At 38.6% G+C, this 14,370-nt stretch overlaps 1 protein-coding gene across 1 annotated transcript; it reads left to right on the top strand.

Moving 5' to 3' along the window:
- Window positions 1-12,437: 12,437 nt before the first annotated feature.
- On the top strand, window positions 12,438-13,595 carry LOC145106433 (F-box/kelch-repeat protein At3g06240-like). Its single transcript, XM_079043405.1, has 2 exons — window positions 12,438-12,446; window positions 12,891-13,595. The coding sequence occupies exons 1-2, from the start codon at window positions 12,438-12,440 to the stop codon at window positions 13,593-13,595; spliced, it is 714 nt and encodes a 237-aa protein (XP_078899531.1).
- Window positions 13,596-14,370: the final 775 nt, after the last annotated feature.

Here is a 14,370-nt window from a genome sequence, read left to right as displayed (position 1 = left end):
GAGCATGCATAAAAGAACACCCAAATCTGCCTTCGTATGAGGAAGTTATGATTTTTCTAAGATTTGGCATAGAACCGGTAGATGCAATGCAATCAAGTCGAGTCCTATCATTTAGAACAAGGAGTACCTGAAACATTTAAACATTAAACTGTAAGCACAAAGCTTAGTCCTTTTCCCAAAATATCACATATCATACATAAAATTGGGCTCATCCCTAGGTGTATATTTCAACCCATATGAATGTTATGATCCAACCATAGTCTTGTAGTCACTTCCTTGCTACAACCCAGTTGCAGCCTTTCTCGTTATTGTCCAGCCATGGTCTTTCATACAAGTGTTATGATCAAACCACAGCTTTTCATACAAGTGTGGTGATCCAAACACAATCTTCAATACAATGTTGTTGTCCAACCATAGACTTTCATGCACAATCAAAAAGACAGTCTAGCATTTAACATCGTACAGTGAGAAGACTCAGTGTAACGCCCACAGATTCGGGCTAATCAATTTAGAGACAATAAGCATAAAAAATGAGTCTTTTATGGAAGATTATTTAGAAGGAGTAATCTTAACCAAGTTACAGTATATGTTAAATCCGAGTTATAACGAAGAAGTTATGGCCCGTCGAAGATTTACGGCAAAACTGGCACGACACTGCCCGACGTAAATAGTGAATTTATGATGGACGAAGTTTTAGCCTTATCAATCGCCTTCGTATGAGGAAGTTGTGATTTTTCTACGATTTGGCATAGCAGTGCACAACCCGAAATTCGAATTTTAGATCGAGTGGTTTTTGGCCAACGCAACCTAAATTAGAATTGAATATCTCATTATCAGTAGCATAACGATAAAAAGACAGACGAAAACGGACGTCGGATGAAGAAGTTATGAATTTTTAACGGACTTTTCCTGTCCCGCCCTGTTAAAAATATAACTGTAAAAATAAAGTCAAAATTAGCCGATGGAGTCTAAACGAAAGTTGTAGATTATGATCCCACCTACGCGTGGATATAAAGAACGTCGAAAACGGAGCTCGTATGCGAAAGATATGGACGAAGCTTAGTCTCTACTTTTCGAGCGCGGGGATTTCGATACAGTTTTGTAAATCTGAGATAGAATGAGAATTAGCCAACATGGTCTAAATGAAAGTTGTAGTACTCATAAATACTAACGCGTGGATATAAATAACGTTGAGAATAGAGCTCGTATGTTAAAGATATGGACGAAACTTAGTCTTTACTCTTCGAGCGCGATAAATACGATACAGTTTTGTAAATCTGAGACATAATAAGAATTACCCGACGGGGTCTAAATGAAAGTTATAGTACTCGTAAAATACCAATGTGTGGATATAAAGAACGTAGAAAACGGAGCTCGTACGCGGAAGATACGGACGAAACTTAGGGACTACTCTACGATAAAACCCCTATAAATAAAGGGTGAATCCTTCATATTTTCTTCACACCATTAGACTAAACTCTAATGGTAATGATACTAGGTTTCGTCGAAGGAAAATTGTTTTGAGTAAACGAAGCGCTGTCCGAGTGTAGAGTCACCACCTTAACAAGTGAGTGCATAGTCCCTTTCATGAACATGATTTTAATACAAGTATTGTTTGAATGTATTAAATATATGTTTATGTGCGAGTTATTTGATGTTGTCTTAATTACGTGTTAAAGAACATACCTGGTTATTTATAATGATTTAGGTTAATGAGTAAACCTAAAAATTTGTTATGAGGGTTATTGGGTAGTATCTCCTTATGAGTACGAGTGAGATATACACGGGGAATAGAACCCTTAAACATGTCATTGATCCGGAAGCATGGATTAGACATAGTCATTCGTCCCTAGTCCGAGAGTATGGATTGGACTTAGTCAATTGTCGTTAATCCGGGAGTATGGATTAAGGCCTAGTCAGTTGTCCTTAATCCGAGAGTATGGATTAAGACATAGTCAGTTGTCCTTAATTCTAGAGTATGGATTAAGACATAGTCAGTTGTCCTTAGTCCGGGAGTATGGACAGGACATATTTATCTGTCATTAATCCGAGAGTATGGATTTATACATAGACCAATTCTCCCTAATCCAAGAGTATGGAATGGGCACAATCATGGACTCGAGAGCATGGATTAGATCCGGGAGTAAGAGGTAAAATTTAAGGTCCGTGAGTATGGATAGTCTCGTTGTAAGGATTGACGGGGTCGGGGTAACAGTTGATTATATATATGGGGAAATTGTATGTTGTGTGAGGTCTAAATTATATATATATATATATATATATATATATATATATATATATATATATATATATATATATATATATATATATATATGTTATAACATTGTGGGATTGAAATCCCTATGTACTCACCAGGTTTCCCAACCTGACCCACTCAAGCTTATTTGTATCACAGGTGTCGATACGAAGTTACATTATACTGAGAGATTAAAGAGATGTAGATCACTAGTGTAAATGAATGTAAGTTCTGTTTATGATTATGTTTCTGTATTGACGAAGACATCTCAAATGTTTTAAAATGAATAAAAAATACATTTCTTCGTAAATGCTTTGATAACGTATTTATCATGTTTTACTGGGAACAAATTCTGCAACATTTTTATAAAGAGGTACTATGATTTTTATAAAGCATAAACAAAATCGGTCTTTTCTGGCCGTGAAAATGGGGATGTCACAGTTGGTATCAGAGCATTAGTTTAAGCGAACTAGGAATATAGATTTATTTCTAGACTTAAACTTAGAATGCTAAGAAATGATTGTGCGGAGTGTGTCTAATGAATTTAGGTAATACACCTGAATAGACACAAGCACTACCCTATTTAGGGAAAATGCCTAACATGCTTTTATGTGCTAAATGGTTTATGATATGCGTTATATGATCGGATCTATGGTCTGTTGCCGACCAGATCTGAAAACTTTATGTGTTCAGGTTTCTAAACATTTAATTACGATATTAGAACTGGCATATAACTTTTCGGAGTGATAAGGAGATTTATGCGTCAATCGTAAATAAAATCTCTCCTATCTTAATTCTCTTCATTAACAATCGAACGTCTGATTTGTTGTATAGATCGAAATGGCAAGAACCCGAAGTGAAATCGAGAATGCGAATGGAAACAAGAATCAACCTCCAGTGATTGAGCAAATACCTGTTGTGGTAGCCGCTCCTGAGCCAGTCACGATGGCTGGAGTACAAGCGATGATCCAGATGATGTTGGATCGTCAAATGGAGGAAACAAGGCGTTTACTTCAAAGGAACCAAGAAGAACTGACGGTGCCTGTTCAACAGTCGGAATTGAATGACGGGCAATCTGAGGAAGGGAACTACAGTAGGACCATTGGTCAAGCTGATCCACCGGTGATTAGGAGAAACAATCAAGATGACGAAGTCGAGAGAAATGGATGCAAGTACAAAGATTTTATAACTTGCAAGCCATCAACTTTCACTGGAAAGGAAGATCCGATCGGAGTTATGGATTGGATCTCGGAGATGGAATTGGCCTTCATGACGTGTAGTTGCAGAGTCAAGTTACAGACCACATTCGTAATGCGCCAGTTCAGAGGAGGCGCGGTTCGTTGGTGGAACACTCTGGGGAAAACTCTGAGCCCTAATGAGCCCCTACAACTGACATGGGCAAAGTTTTTGGTGCAGTTCAAATGCAAGTACTGTTGGATAAGGTGTCTAAGTCCATAACTATTTCTGGTATGTACTTGACCCAGTTGGCATGGTCCATTTGGGTTGCATGGCATTGCAACACTTAGATAGACAAAATGAGAGAAAGGACACTTATGGTTTATTAATATATTATAAGTTCTAATATATTAATAATATTATTTAATTAGTATTGATCAAGAATTAATTTAGAATTAATTTGGTGATCAAAAAGAGACTAATTAAATATATGGGGTTGATTGTGTAAATCATTCATTCTTATATAGTGGGCTAATGATCCATGGTTTATTGAGTTGGGCTAAAAACCCATAAGGTGCTCCATGGATAGTCCATGGAGGTTATGAACCCATGGATCATTAAATATGAAGAGCCATGCACATTAGGGTTTACATGGAGTAACCCTACATATGGCACACTATATAAGAAGCTCCATGGCTAGCAAAATCGGCCACTAAGAAAGAACAAGAGGGTTAGCCTATTTTGAGTGTGTGTGAACTTCTCTCAAATTTATTCCAAGAGTTGTGGTGTTGTGTGAAGCATTTGAGGCATCATACTTGAGGTGCTAGGCTCACAAGGTTCTCAAGGAATCCAAGCAACAAGAAATGTATGTTTTCCTACTAGCTTTTATGTTTCAAAGTTCCCCATGCCATGCTAGTTAGGTTAAGAACCTTGGAAAATCAAATTTGCATGTATCTTAGTAAAACATAGATCCAAGGTTTCTAGGGTCGCATGTACACTTTAGGAGTGTTAGAATTCTCAAAACCCTTCAGTGGTATCAGAGCCTAGGCTTGTTTTCTTGATACTTGATGCAAATTGTTGAAAAAAACTCAAGATTTCTGCATTCTGCTAAGTGAACTCGCCGAGTCCATGGGAGGACTCGACGAGTCCATGTGTTATTTCATCCTACTCGTCGAGTAGGTTCTTGCACTCGACGAGTAGGAGGCCCTGAATGCATATTTTCAAGTTTTGCTGCTGGAAATGGACTGGAATCATTACCCTAAACTGTTTGGTCTTATAAAACTTGTTTTAGATGGTGTATTGGTTATGCTAATCCATTTACAATGGCTATTATCAAAATTTCAAGTTTTATATGTGTTTATATGATTCTTGAAATTGTTGATATGAATGTTCATAAACTTATGAGTTTTAGTAGATCATAGGAATTATTTGCAAATAGTTTGTTAGCTTAATTCTTGATCATTATGTGTTTTAATGGAATCCATAATTTGTCTTCAAGTTATGGATTACCAAAAGTCACTCCTTTTAAAGTCCATTAATGAACACACATGTTACATAAAATGAAGAGTCTTCATTTTAATAAACTAATAACTCATAATTTATGAAGTTGAAAAGTTTTTAATAGTTACAAAACTTGCCCTCAAGTTTTGGAACATGTAAAGTCAATTTAGAAAACTTTAGTTCCAACCCCTAGAATTTTAAAAGTTAAAATTCAACCCTTATACTTTATAATATTATAAGTTAATAATATATATATATATATATATATATATATATATATATATATATATAAGATCAAGTCATTTTACCGTTAGTAGGCCTCATTCACGAAGCCGGTCTATAAGGGAGTATAAGGTTGTTGCCTATAAAATGGCAGCTTAATGGGTGTCCACTCTCACCCACCGCTTCCTTGACTGGTGGAGGGTCGTTAGCCGAACGGGTAGGACAATGAATTTAAATCCTCATTAAAAGTATGATGGTTATAAAGTAACTAAATGTTTTTATAAATTCTCAATCTTAGTTACTTTAGGAAAAATGTGAATATGGTGCTAACCCATGTAATTACACTTTGCACTTTGCTTAAGTCGTTAGTGGAGTGTGTGTGGTTAACCGGCACACTAACCTGGACTTAACAAGGTAGGCAAAGGGTGGCTTAAGGTTTATCATAGATCGGTGGAGCGTGTGTGGTTAACCGGCACATCGATTAGGTGATAAACATTAAGAGTACCAAGTAATTTGCATGGTTAATTCACACCTTGTTCTGTGATCCTCGACATCCCAGTCACAAAACTTGAAGGGCACATTCGAGATTGAAACATGCCACTAAAAAGTTCAATGAATCTCAAAAGAATCTAGGAGTTTCAAAACCAATTAAAACCTAATAATTTATTTCGTTTTTCATGGTGGAAGTTGGTGAGTCGTCATTCACCTACCTTCAAATATTTTATAGCTTGGATTACGGCATCCCTCTTCTAAGTTATAAAATATTGTGTTGGGTCCTAGCCTTAATATTACATTTGGGTGTCTTATTAAGGACTATCTTTATATCTAATCTAAACTTGTCCTTCTTTCTTTTCTGATGTCTTCAAATAATGCTTCTTCTGGCTCAAACCCTACCGGCTCCTTCTCTCTCGTGAACCTTTGTGGAAGAGTCATCTTCAATGGTTCCAACTTTATGGATTGGATCTGGAACATCAGGATGGTCACTCGTTACGAGGACAAGGATTATGTCCTCGACAAGGAGCTCAAGGAACTTGATGAGTCGTTTGCTACTCCTGAGGAGATCGCTGATACCGGACTCATGATAGAGATGCCACCACAGTGGCATGTATCATGTTGGCCACAATGACAGCCGAGCTCCAAAAGTCCTATGAGGACTATTACCCTTTTGAGATGCACCAGGACTTGATGGACCGCTACCATCAAAGTGCCCGTCAAGAGAGGTATGACATCATCTCCTCCATGATAACAACCTAGATGAAGGATGGTGAACCCATCACGGGCCTCATGCAGAAAATGAAAATGTATGTGGACCGTTTGCTGAAATTGAATGTGAACTTCCCCGAGGAGTTGGCAATTGACATCATTTTGCACTCCTTGCCTTCGTGTTATGACCAATTCTGAATGACATACCACACGAACAAGGAGGAAGTTAGATTCAGCAAGCTTCAAGGACTTTTGAAGACCGCGAAAAGTGGTCTTAAAGGTAAATCAGTTGTTACTACTCCTACTCCTACCGCTGCCCCTGTCTTGGCAATCGGGCAAGGTAAAGGGAAGAAGAGGAAGAGCCCTTCGAAGGGTGCCAAGGGAAAGTCCCTTGATGGCTCCTCTTCAAGTGGAACCAAAAGAGGTTCTGTCACTCCTTCTGCCAACCCTAAAGAGGCTGAATGCTTCTATTGCCATGAAAAGTCGCACTGGAAGCGAAACTGCCCAAAGTACTTGCAAGATGTTAAGGATGGGAAAGTGAAACCCAACCATGCAGGTATTTACACTATATTGTCTAATAACTCACCCCATTCTAATTCTAGGGTCCTTGATACAGGTTTGTGGTATTCATATATGTTCTGATTTGTAGGGACTAAGAAAAAGTGAGAATGTGGAGCATGGGAAGATAAACTTGATCATGGGGAATAGGAAAGCTTCACCTGTCACCAAGATTGGAGTTTATTCTTTGTTGCTATGTAGTGGGTTAGTGTTAGATTTGAATAAATGTTTTTACTCATCTGAAATGGCGAGAAATATTATTTCCTTTCATGGTTTGTACAAACAAGGTTTTACCTTTTCGTTTGATAATGAATGTGGTGGTATTAATGCTTTCTTTAATAATGTTCTTTATTTTAAAGCATTACCTTGTGATGATGTATATGAAACTGTGTCGGTTGTAGATAACCTAGGAAATAATGTGTTGTGTATTGATTCTTCCACTAGCTTGGATAAATCATCATTATGGTATTGTCGTCTTGGACATGTAAGCAAGAAACGAATAGGACAACTCCAAAAGGATGGAGTCTTGGAGTCATTTGACCTAAAGTCGGATGATATTTGTGAATCTTGTTTGCTTGGGAAAATGACAAAGTCACCCTTCACTGGTACTTGTGCTAGGGGTGAGGGTTTGTTGGATCTCATACATACTGATGTGTGTGGACCCTTCAGAACCGCCACAAGGGATGCTAACCACTTCTATATGCCTTTACTGATGATTATAGTAGATATGGATATGTCTACTTAATCAAGCATAAGTCAGAAACCTTTGAAAAGTTCAAAGAGTTTAAACAGGAAGTGGAGAATCAGTTGGGCACGAACATTAAGATGTTTTGATCCGATCGAGGTGGTGAGTATCTTAGTACAAAGTTCCTTGACTATCTTAAGGAATGTGGGATTGTCTCACAATTGACACCTCCCAGGACACCATAGTTGAATGGTGTGGCTGAGAGGCGTAATAGAACCTTGTTGGACATGGTTCGTTCCATGATGAGTCGAGGTTCCCTACTAATCTCATTTTGGGGGTATGACTTAGAGACTGCCGCCCATATCCTTAATCTAGTCCCTACAAAGAAGGTTGCCAAAACACCTCATGAGATGTGGACTGGAAAAGTTCCCAATCTAGATCACATCAAGATTTGGGGCTGCGAGGCTTTCATGAGGCGCGAGACTCACGACAAGCTCGAACCTCGAAGTGAGAGGTGTATTTTCATCGGCTACCCACAAAAATCCTTTGGTTACCTCTTCTACAGACCCAATGATAATGTGGTCTTTCTAGCAAGGAGAGGTGTCTTTCACGAGAGAGAGTTCATAAGCCAAGGAAACAGTGGGAGGCAAATTGACCTTGAAGAAATTCAAGAGTCAAGTAGTGAAGGAACCTCAAACCCTAGCAATCAACCTGAGGAGGAAACCCCTATTGATCCGACTGACGAGTCTGTACCTCTAAGGCGTTCCACGAGAGTTAGGAATGCACCTGAGCACTAGTATGGTTTCCATATTACTGCAGAAGGTGGTACACTTATCAGTGATAGCACACTGGTAAGTCTGAATGAACCTAACAGCTACACGAAAGCCATGGCAGTCCCTGAGGCTGCTAAATGGAAAGAGGCTATGGACTGCAAGATACAGTCCATGTATGACAATCAAGTTTGGAACTTGGTTGACAATGTACCGGGTCGTAAGACAGTTGGGTGCAAATGGATCTTCAAGAAGAAGACCGACATGAATGGTAACGTACACACTTATAAGGTGCGACTGGTTGCAAAGGGCTTTTCTCAAACTCCGGGAGTTGATTAGGATGAGACCTTTTCACCAGTAGCAAAGATTAAGTCTATTAGGGTTATGTTAGCCATTGCTGCATTTCATGATTATGAAATATGGAAAATGGATGTCAAAACCGCTTTCATTAATGGAAAGTTGGCTGAGGATGTTTACATGAATCAGCGAGAGGGTTTTGTTAGTACAAAGTACCCTAATAGAGTGTGTAAGCTTGAGAAATCCATCTATGGATTGAAACAAGCACCTCGCAGATGGAATCTTTGTTTCGATGAGAAAGTCAAAGAGTTTGGCTTTTCGAGGAGCGAAGATGAGTCATGTGTATATGTCAAGGCTAGTGAGAGTATAGTTAGCTTTTTGGTATTGTATGTGGATGACATACTACTCATAGGAAATGACATCCCAACGCTGCAGGAAATGAAGTCCTGGCTTGGGAAGTGTTTTGCTATGAAGGACCTTGGTGAAGCTGCCTATATCCTAGGGATAAGGATTTTGAGAGACAGGAGTAAGAGACTAATTGGACTTAGTCAGAGTACCTACTTGGATAAGGTGTTGAATAGGTTCAGCATGCAGAATTCCAAGAAAGGAGAGTTACCGATCCAGAGTAACGCCATATTGAGTAAGAATCAGAGCCCGAGTACAGAGGCTGAGATAGCTGAGATGAGTCGAGTACCGTATGCTTCCGTTGTAGGCTCGATCATGTATGTTATGACTTGTACTTGTCCTGATGTGGCCTTTGCTTTGAGCATGGTCAGCAGAATATCAGGGGAACCCTGGCAAGGCTCACTGGACTACGGTAAAGAACATTCTTAAGTACCTGCGGAGGACTAAGGATTGGGCCCTTACCCTCGGTGGGAGTGATGACTTGAGAGTAGTAGGGTATAGTGATGCTAGCTTCCAGACTGATAGGGATAATTTCCGCTCTCAGTCAGGCTGGGCTTTTACCTTAAATGGAGGAGCAATTACTTGGAAAAGTTTCAAGCAGGAGACAGTGGCTGATTCAACTTGCGAATCAGATTATATAGCAGCAAGCGAGGCAGCAAAGGAGGCTATATGGCTAAAGAACTTCATTGGATACCTTCGAGTTGTACCAGCTATAAAGGAGCCTATGGAGATTTTCTGTGATAGTGAAAGTGCAGTTGCCTTAACCAAGGAACCAAGGGATCACGGAAGATCCAGACACATCGACAGAAAATACCATTTCATCAGACATCGAATAGAAGAAGGACTCCTCGTGGAAAATAGGGTATCATCGGATGAGAACTCAGCAGATCCCCTTATGAAGGGACTGGGTAGGGTTAAGCATCTTCAGCATGCGAGGCGCATAGGGCTAAAGGATGATATTAGTTTTAAAAATTAGATAGCTTTGAAATTTGTAAAGTGTAATTGACATTTGATGATAAATAAAAGTTGTTGTTTATTTATAAGTAAAGTGTTGCTATCTTCTGTCAATCGTTTACTATCATTTCATTTTGCATGTTTTGACTTCCAGAATAATTATGTTATGGTATATCATATTATTCAAATTCTCCACAATCAGTCATATGTTGGAAGTAGATATGAATCAAGATTTTCATGAAGTTGGCTTGTAGATGTCTAAGGTGTTGGACATAGCAAGAGTTACTACAACACTCATGAGTGCTCATAAGTTCTGAGTATTGGATTCAACCCACGCTCACTTGTATCACTTCATGGAATTTATCTCGAGTGATCGTGAGATGGTAATATCATATAAGTCTTCAAACCTAGAGATATGAGTTGTTGACTATGAGTTGGTTATACATTGATTGTACGAAAACGCATTGGTAACTCGATGTTATAAAATGTTCCTTTGTGTATAATTCAAGAAGTAGTAGAACAAGCATATGAGTCGAATTTTATCTGTTCCTTCTTGGATTAGAAGCGATATATGGGCCCCTTGATGATTTTGTTGTGACCTATGTATCGGGCCCGGTCAGAACTAAATTGATGTGTTCGATTACGTTCTATGTCAAACAAATCGGAAATCAGGAAACAAACTGCTGGACAATAAGTATGACATTGTTCCATGTATTTGTCCGGCTTATATCTAGAACAGAGGATTATATGATCACTTATCTTAAATGGCGTATCATCATCATCATAGTTCCGCGAGACTTTGAAAGAGCTACGATTGTTGATCGGTTCCTGAAGTCATACTTGCAGTTATAGTTATTAGACTTATCCAAGTGGCAGACTGTTGGATAAGGTGTCTAAGTCCATAACTATTTCTGGTATGTACTAGACCCGGTTGGCATGGTCCATTTGGGTTGCATGGCATTGCAACACTTGGATAGAAAAAATGAGAGAAGGGACACTTATGGTTTATTAATATATTATAAGTTCTAATATATTAATAATATTATTTAATTAGTATCGATCAAGAATTAATTTAGAATTAATTTGGTGATCAAAAAGAGACTAATTAAATATATGGGGTTGATTGTGTAAATCATTCATTCTTATATAGTGGGCTAATGATCCATGGCTTATTGAGTTGGGCTAAAACCCATAAGGTGCTCCATGGATAGTCCATGGATCATGGAATATGAAAAGCCATGCACATTAGGGTTTACTTCTCCCGTTGGGTTTGTTTTCCTGAGTATCCATTTACCTTAGGCCTTACTTATCCCTTTTCTATAATTTTCTCTGAATTTTTCAAAATTACCAATATTTCATATATCCAAGCCATGCCAGCGATTTGGAGGATCCTTTATTGGATTGATCATCTGAATCGCTACATGGGTCTCAACATAGGTCGAAAAGAGCTAACTTATGTTTACGACATTTCGACTTTTGGAAATTCATGTTTTCCTGTTGAAAGTTAAAACCGATAGATCACCTTTTGTTTTGAAATCCAAGCATAACAATGGTGCTTGGAAAAGAGGATACTGTTCTATGAAACGCGACTCGAATCCCAATGGAAATCTTTTACCTCAATACTGGGTTAAAAAGGGTAGGGTTTCTTATCTTTATATTGATAATCCCAATATTTACATTTCTTATTCTGTTTGTTTTTTGTTGCAACTTTCAAGTTCGACGAGTTAATTCCCCGTGCAGAAGACACTGAAGATAGGGTCAAGAACTTCTTTTCTCTTCTCGAGATTGACAGGACATTCAAGCTTGATCCTTCAAATCATCAAGAAAGCTCAACCACTATCATCCCCATGGCTACCTTTAAGGATCCTTGAGTACTTTCATCTTTCGTCTTGGAAAATTTTAAAGCTTTCTTTGGTTTTCCCAGGATCTAAAGCCACATGCGTCAATGCTCATTTCTCCCTTTCTAGCCTCGATACGGCCATGTCAAGTGGCCATTTGCTGATGAAGAAAGAAAATATTAGCTCCTTCGTTTCCTCAAAAAAGTCTTATCCCGATCTGACTATGAAGTCTCTGGGATCCCGGAAGAGAAAAAACTTCTGAAGCTACAAGCTTGAGCTTGGAAAATCTTAGAGTTGAGGATGCACTCTAGAAGTTGGTCTCCTTTTTTCAAGTTATAAGCATTAGTGTTACTCTTGTTCCTTACGCTTTTTCCCTTTCACTCTTTCAGATGTCATTCGTGTTCTAGGTTTTTGATCATGTTTCCACAAACTTGAGGATCCGGGCTGAAAAGTCTAAATAAGCTTTAAGGGAGAAAGAGAAAGCGTGGAAGGAGATCAATAAGGATCTATTGAAATGAGTGGAACTTTTGAGCAAAGAAAAGGCCGAGAAAGAGGAGGAGCACGACACAGAGATGGCAGAGGTGATCGCTGAAGTGAAGGCCAGCGCCTGCATGGCTATTTTGGAAACTAAGATCAAATTAGCTGAAGATGTGGCCAACACAGGATCCTAGAATCCGGCCAGGTGGCGTGAAGCCTTAGCTAATTTAAAGGGTGAACCTGTTAACACCAATGAAGATCTTGAAGGGTAGCAGCCAAAGGCGAATGAGGAGGAGAAGACCTCAACCAATGATGATCGAGCCATGGTCTAGGCCTATTAGACAAAAACTCTTAACATGATTTTGTACACGACAATTTTTGTTTTTTATGGAATTGATGTACAACTTCTTATTTTATCTATGGTTGTTTTATACTTCTTTGCTTACATCATTGTCTTGCGTGATAGTAGCAATAGAATTTCTGAGGATCCTTGCATAATCAAGATCCTATAAAGTTTATACCTTATAAAAACTCCAAGAGTTCATCAGGAAAGATCCTTGTTGAGCTTCTACTCAGCACTCCCCATTGGCGAGAGTTTTGAAATGTATGGATTTGGTTTCGATTCATCCACCGATGATTACAAAGTAATTACAATTTCTTTCTGGGACACTGACAGCGAGCATAATCCTGATTGCACCGATATGTTCGTAAGCGTCTATAGCTTAAGCAACAATTCATGGAGGAAATTTCCTAATTCTCCTTATGATCATGTTGTGGGCCATCATGTTAGTGGGGTTCTTGTCAATGGCAGCCTTCACTGGTTAACTAGCACACACCCTAGTTACTCATCAACGATTATTGCATTTAGTTTAGCAAATGAAAAGTTCAATGAAATCGAATTACCTGATTCGATTGATAATGAAAAAGTTGTTTTCGATGCTCTGGTTGTTATTAGTGGGAAACTTTGTCTTTGTAATCAACTGGGTAATGATTTGTGGGTGATGGAGGAGTATGGGGTTGGAATGTCTTGGGCTAAGATTTCCATCCATGGAGTCGATATATATGATGTGAAGCCTCTTTGTTTAATTGAAAATAGAAATAGGGATATTGTTATGGGTGATGAAGATGAAGTTATTATATACAATGTTGATGAGAGAGTATGCAGAAATGAAAGGATCCTAGGGGGTCCAACCATATTCACCATTGGAGGTACCTATGTTGAAAGCCTTGTATCTACTAAATCCATTATATGAACTGTAAAACACCAAAAACATGTAATTTTCTTTGTTTTTGTTACTTTTAATGTGAATTTGTGTTAATAAAATCTATATGCGACATTACATTATAGTTTTGTAAATCACCCAATTGTTATAGATAAAATATGTTTGTAGATTATATAATTGTTATGTAAAAGGTATACAAGTTGAGTTGTAACTCTTCCCCAATGACACCATTGAAGAAGACATTCTTGCCTAAAGGATCACTGAAAAGACATTCTTGCATTAAACTGGTGGAATTATTATGATTAATTGTAACGCCTCGATTCTCAGGTATTGATTTAATGTGTGAGTTTCTTGATTTCAAGGGCTACTGGACGAGTTGATTGCCCTACTCGTCGAGTAGCAGCGGGTTGGTCCACGTATTTTAATGACCTACTCGCCGAGTCCAAGAAGGGACTCGAAGAGTAGGAGCTGGCAGATGAAACCCTAAATCTCGGGGTTTTGCACCCTATTTAAAGCATCATTGGCCTCCCCCAGCCTCCCCTTTTACTGATTCTTGTCCCTCTCAAACCCTAATCGAGTGTGTGTGTTCCATTTGTGTATTTTGAGTTTGGAAGAGGATTTTGTGGAGAAGGGAGCTTGGAGCGCTAGTATTCAGAAGCAAGGAGCTTGTGGGATCTGAAATCTACCTTATTGGGCATCTTTTGGAAGGTATAATCGTTACCCTGACCTCATTTCATTCTAGATCCCCTCTTTGGACAATTCTAGGGTTTTCATGGTATGATTGGAAGCCATTCTTGTGTGCAAG

The sequence above is a fragment of the Lactuca virosa genome, chromosome 4, assembly GCF_052849685.1.
Source record: "Lactuca virosa cultivar CGN04683 chromosome 4, Lactuca_virosa_CGN04683_v6, whole genome shotgun sequence".
Classification (NCBI taxonomy): domain Eukaryota; kingdom Viridiplantae; phylum Streptophyta; class Magnoliopsida; order Asterales; family Asteraceae; genus Lactuca; species Lactuca virosa.
This window is presented reverse-complemented; position numbering and strand designations above follow the sequence as displayed.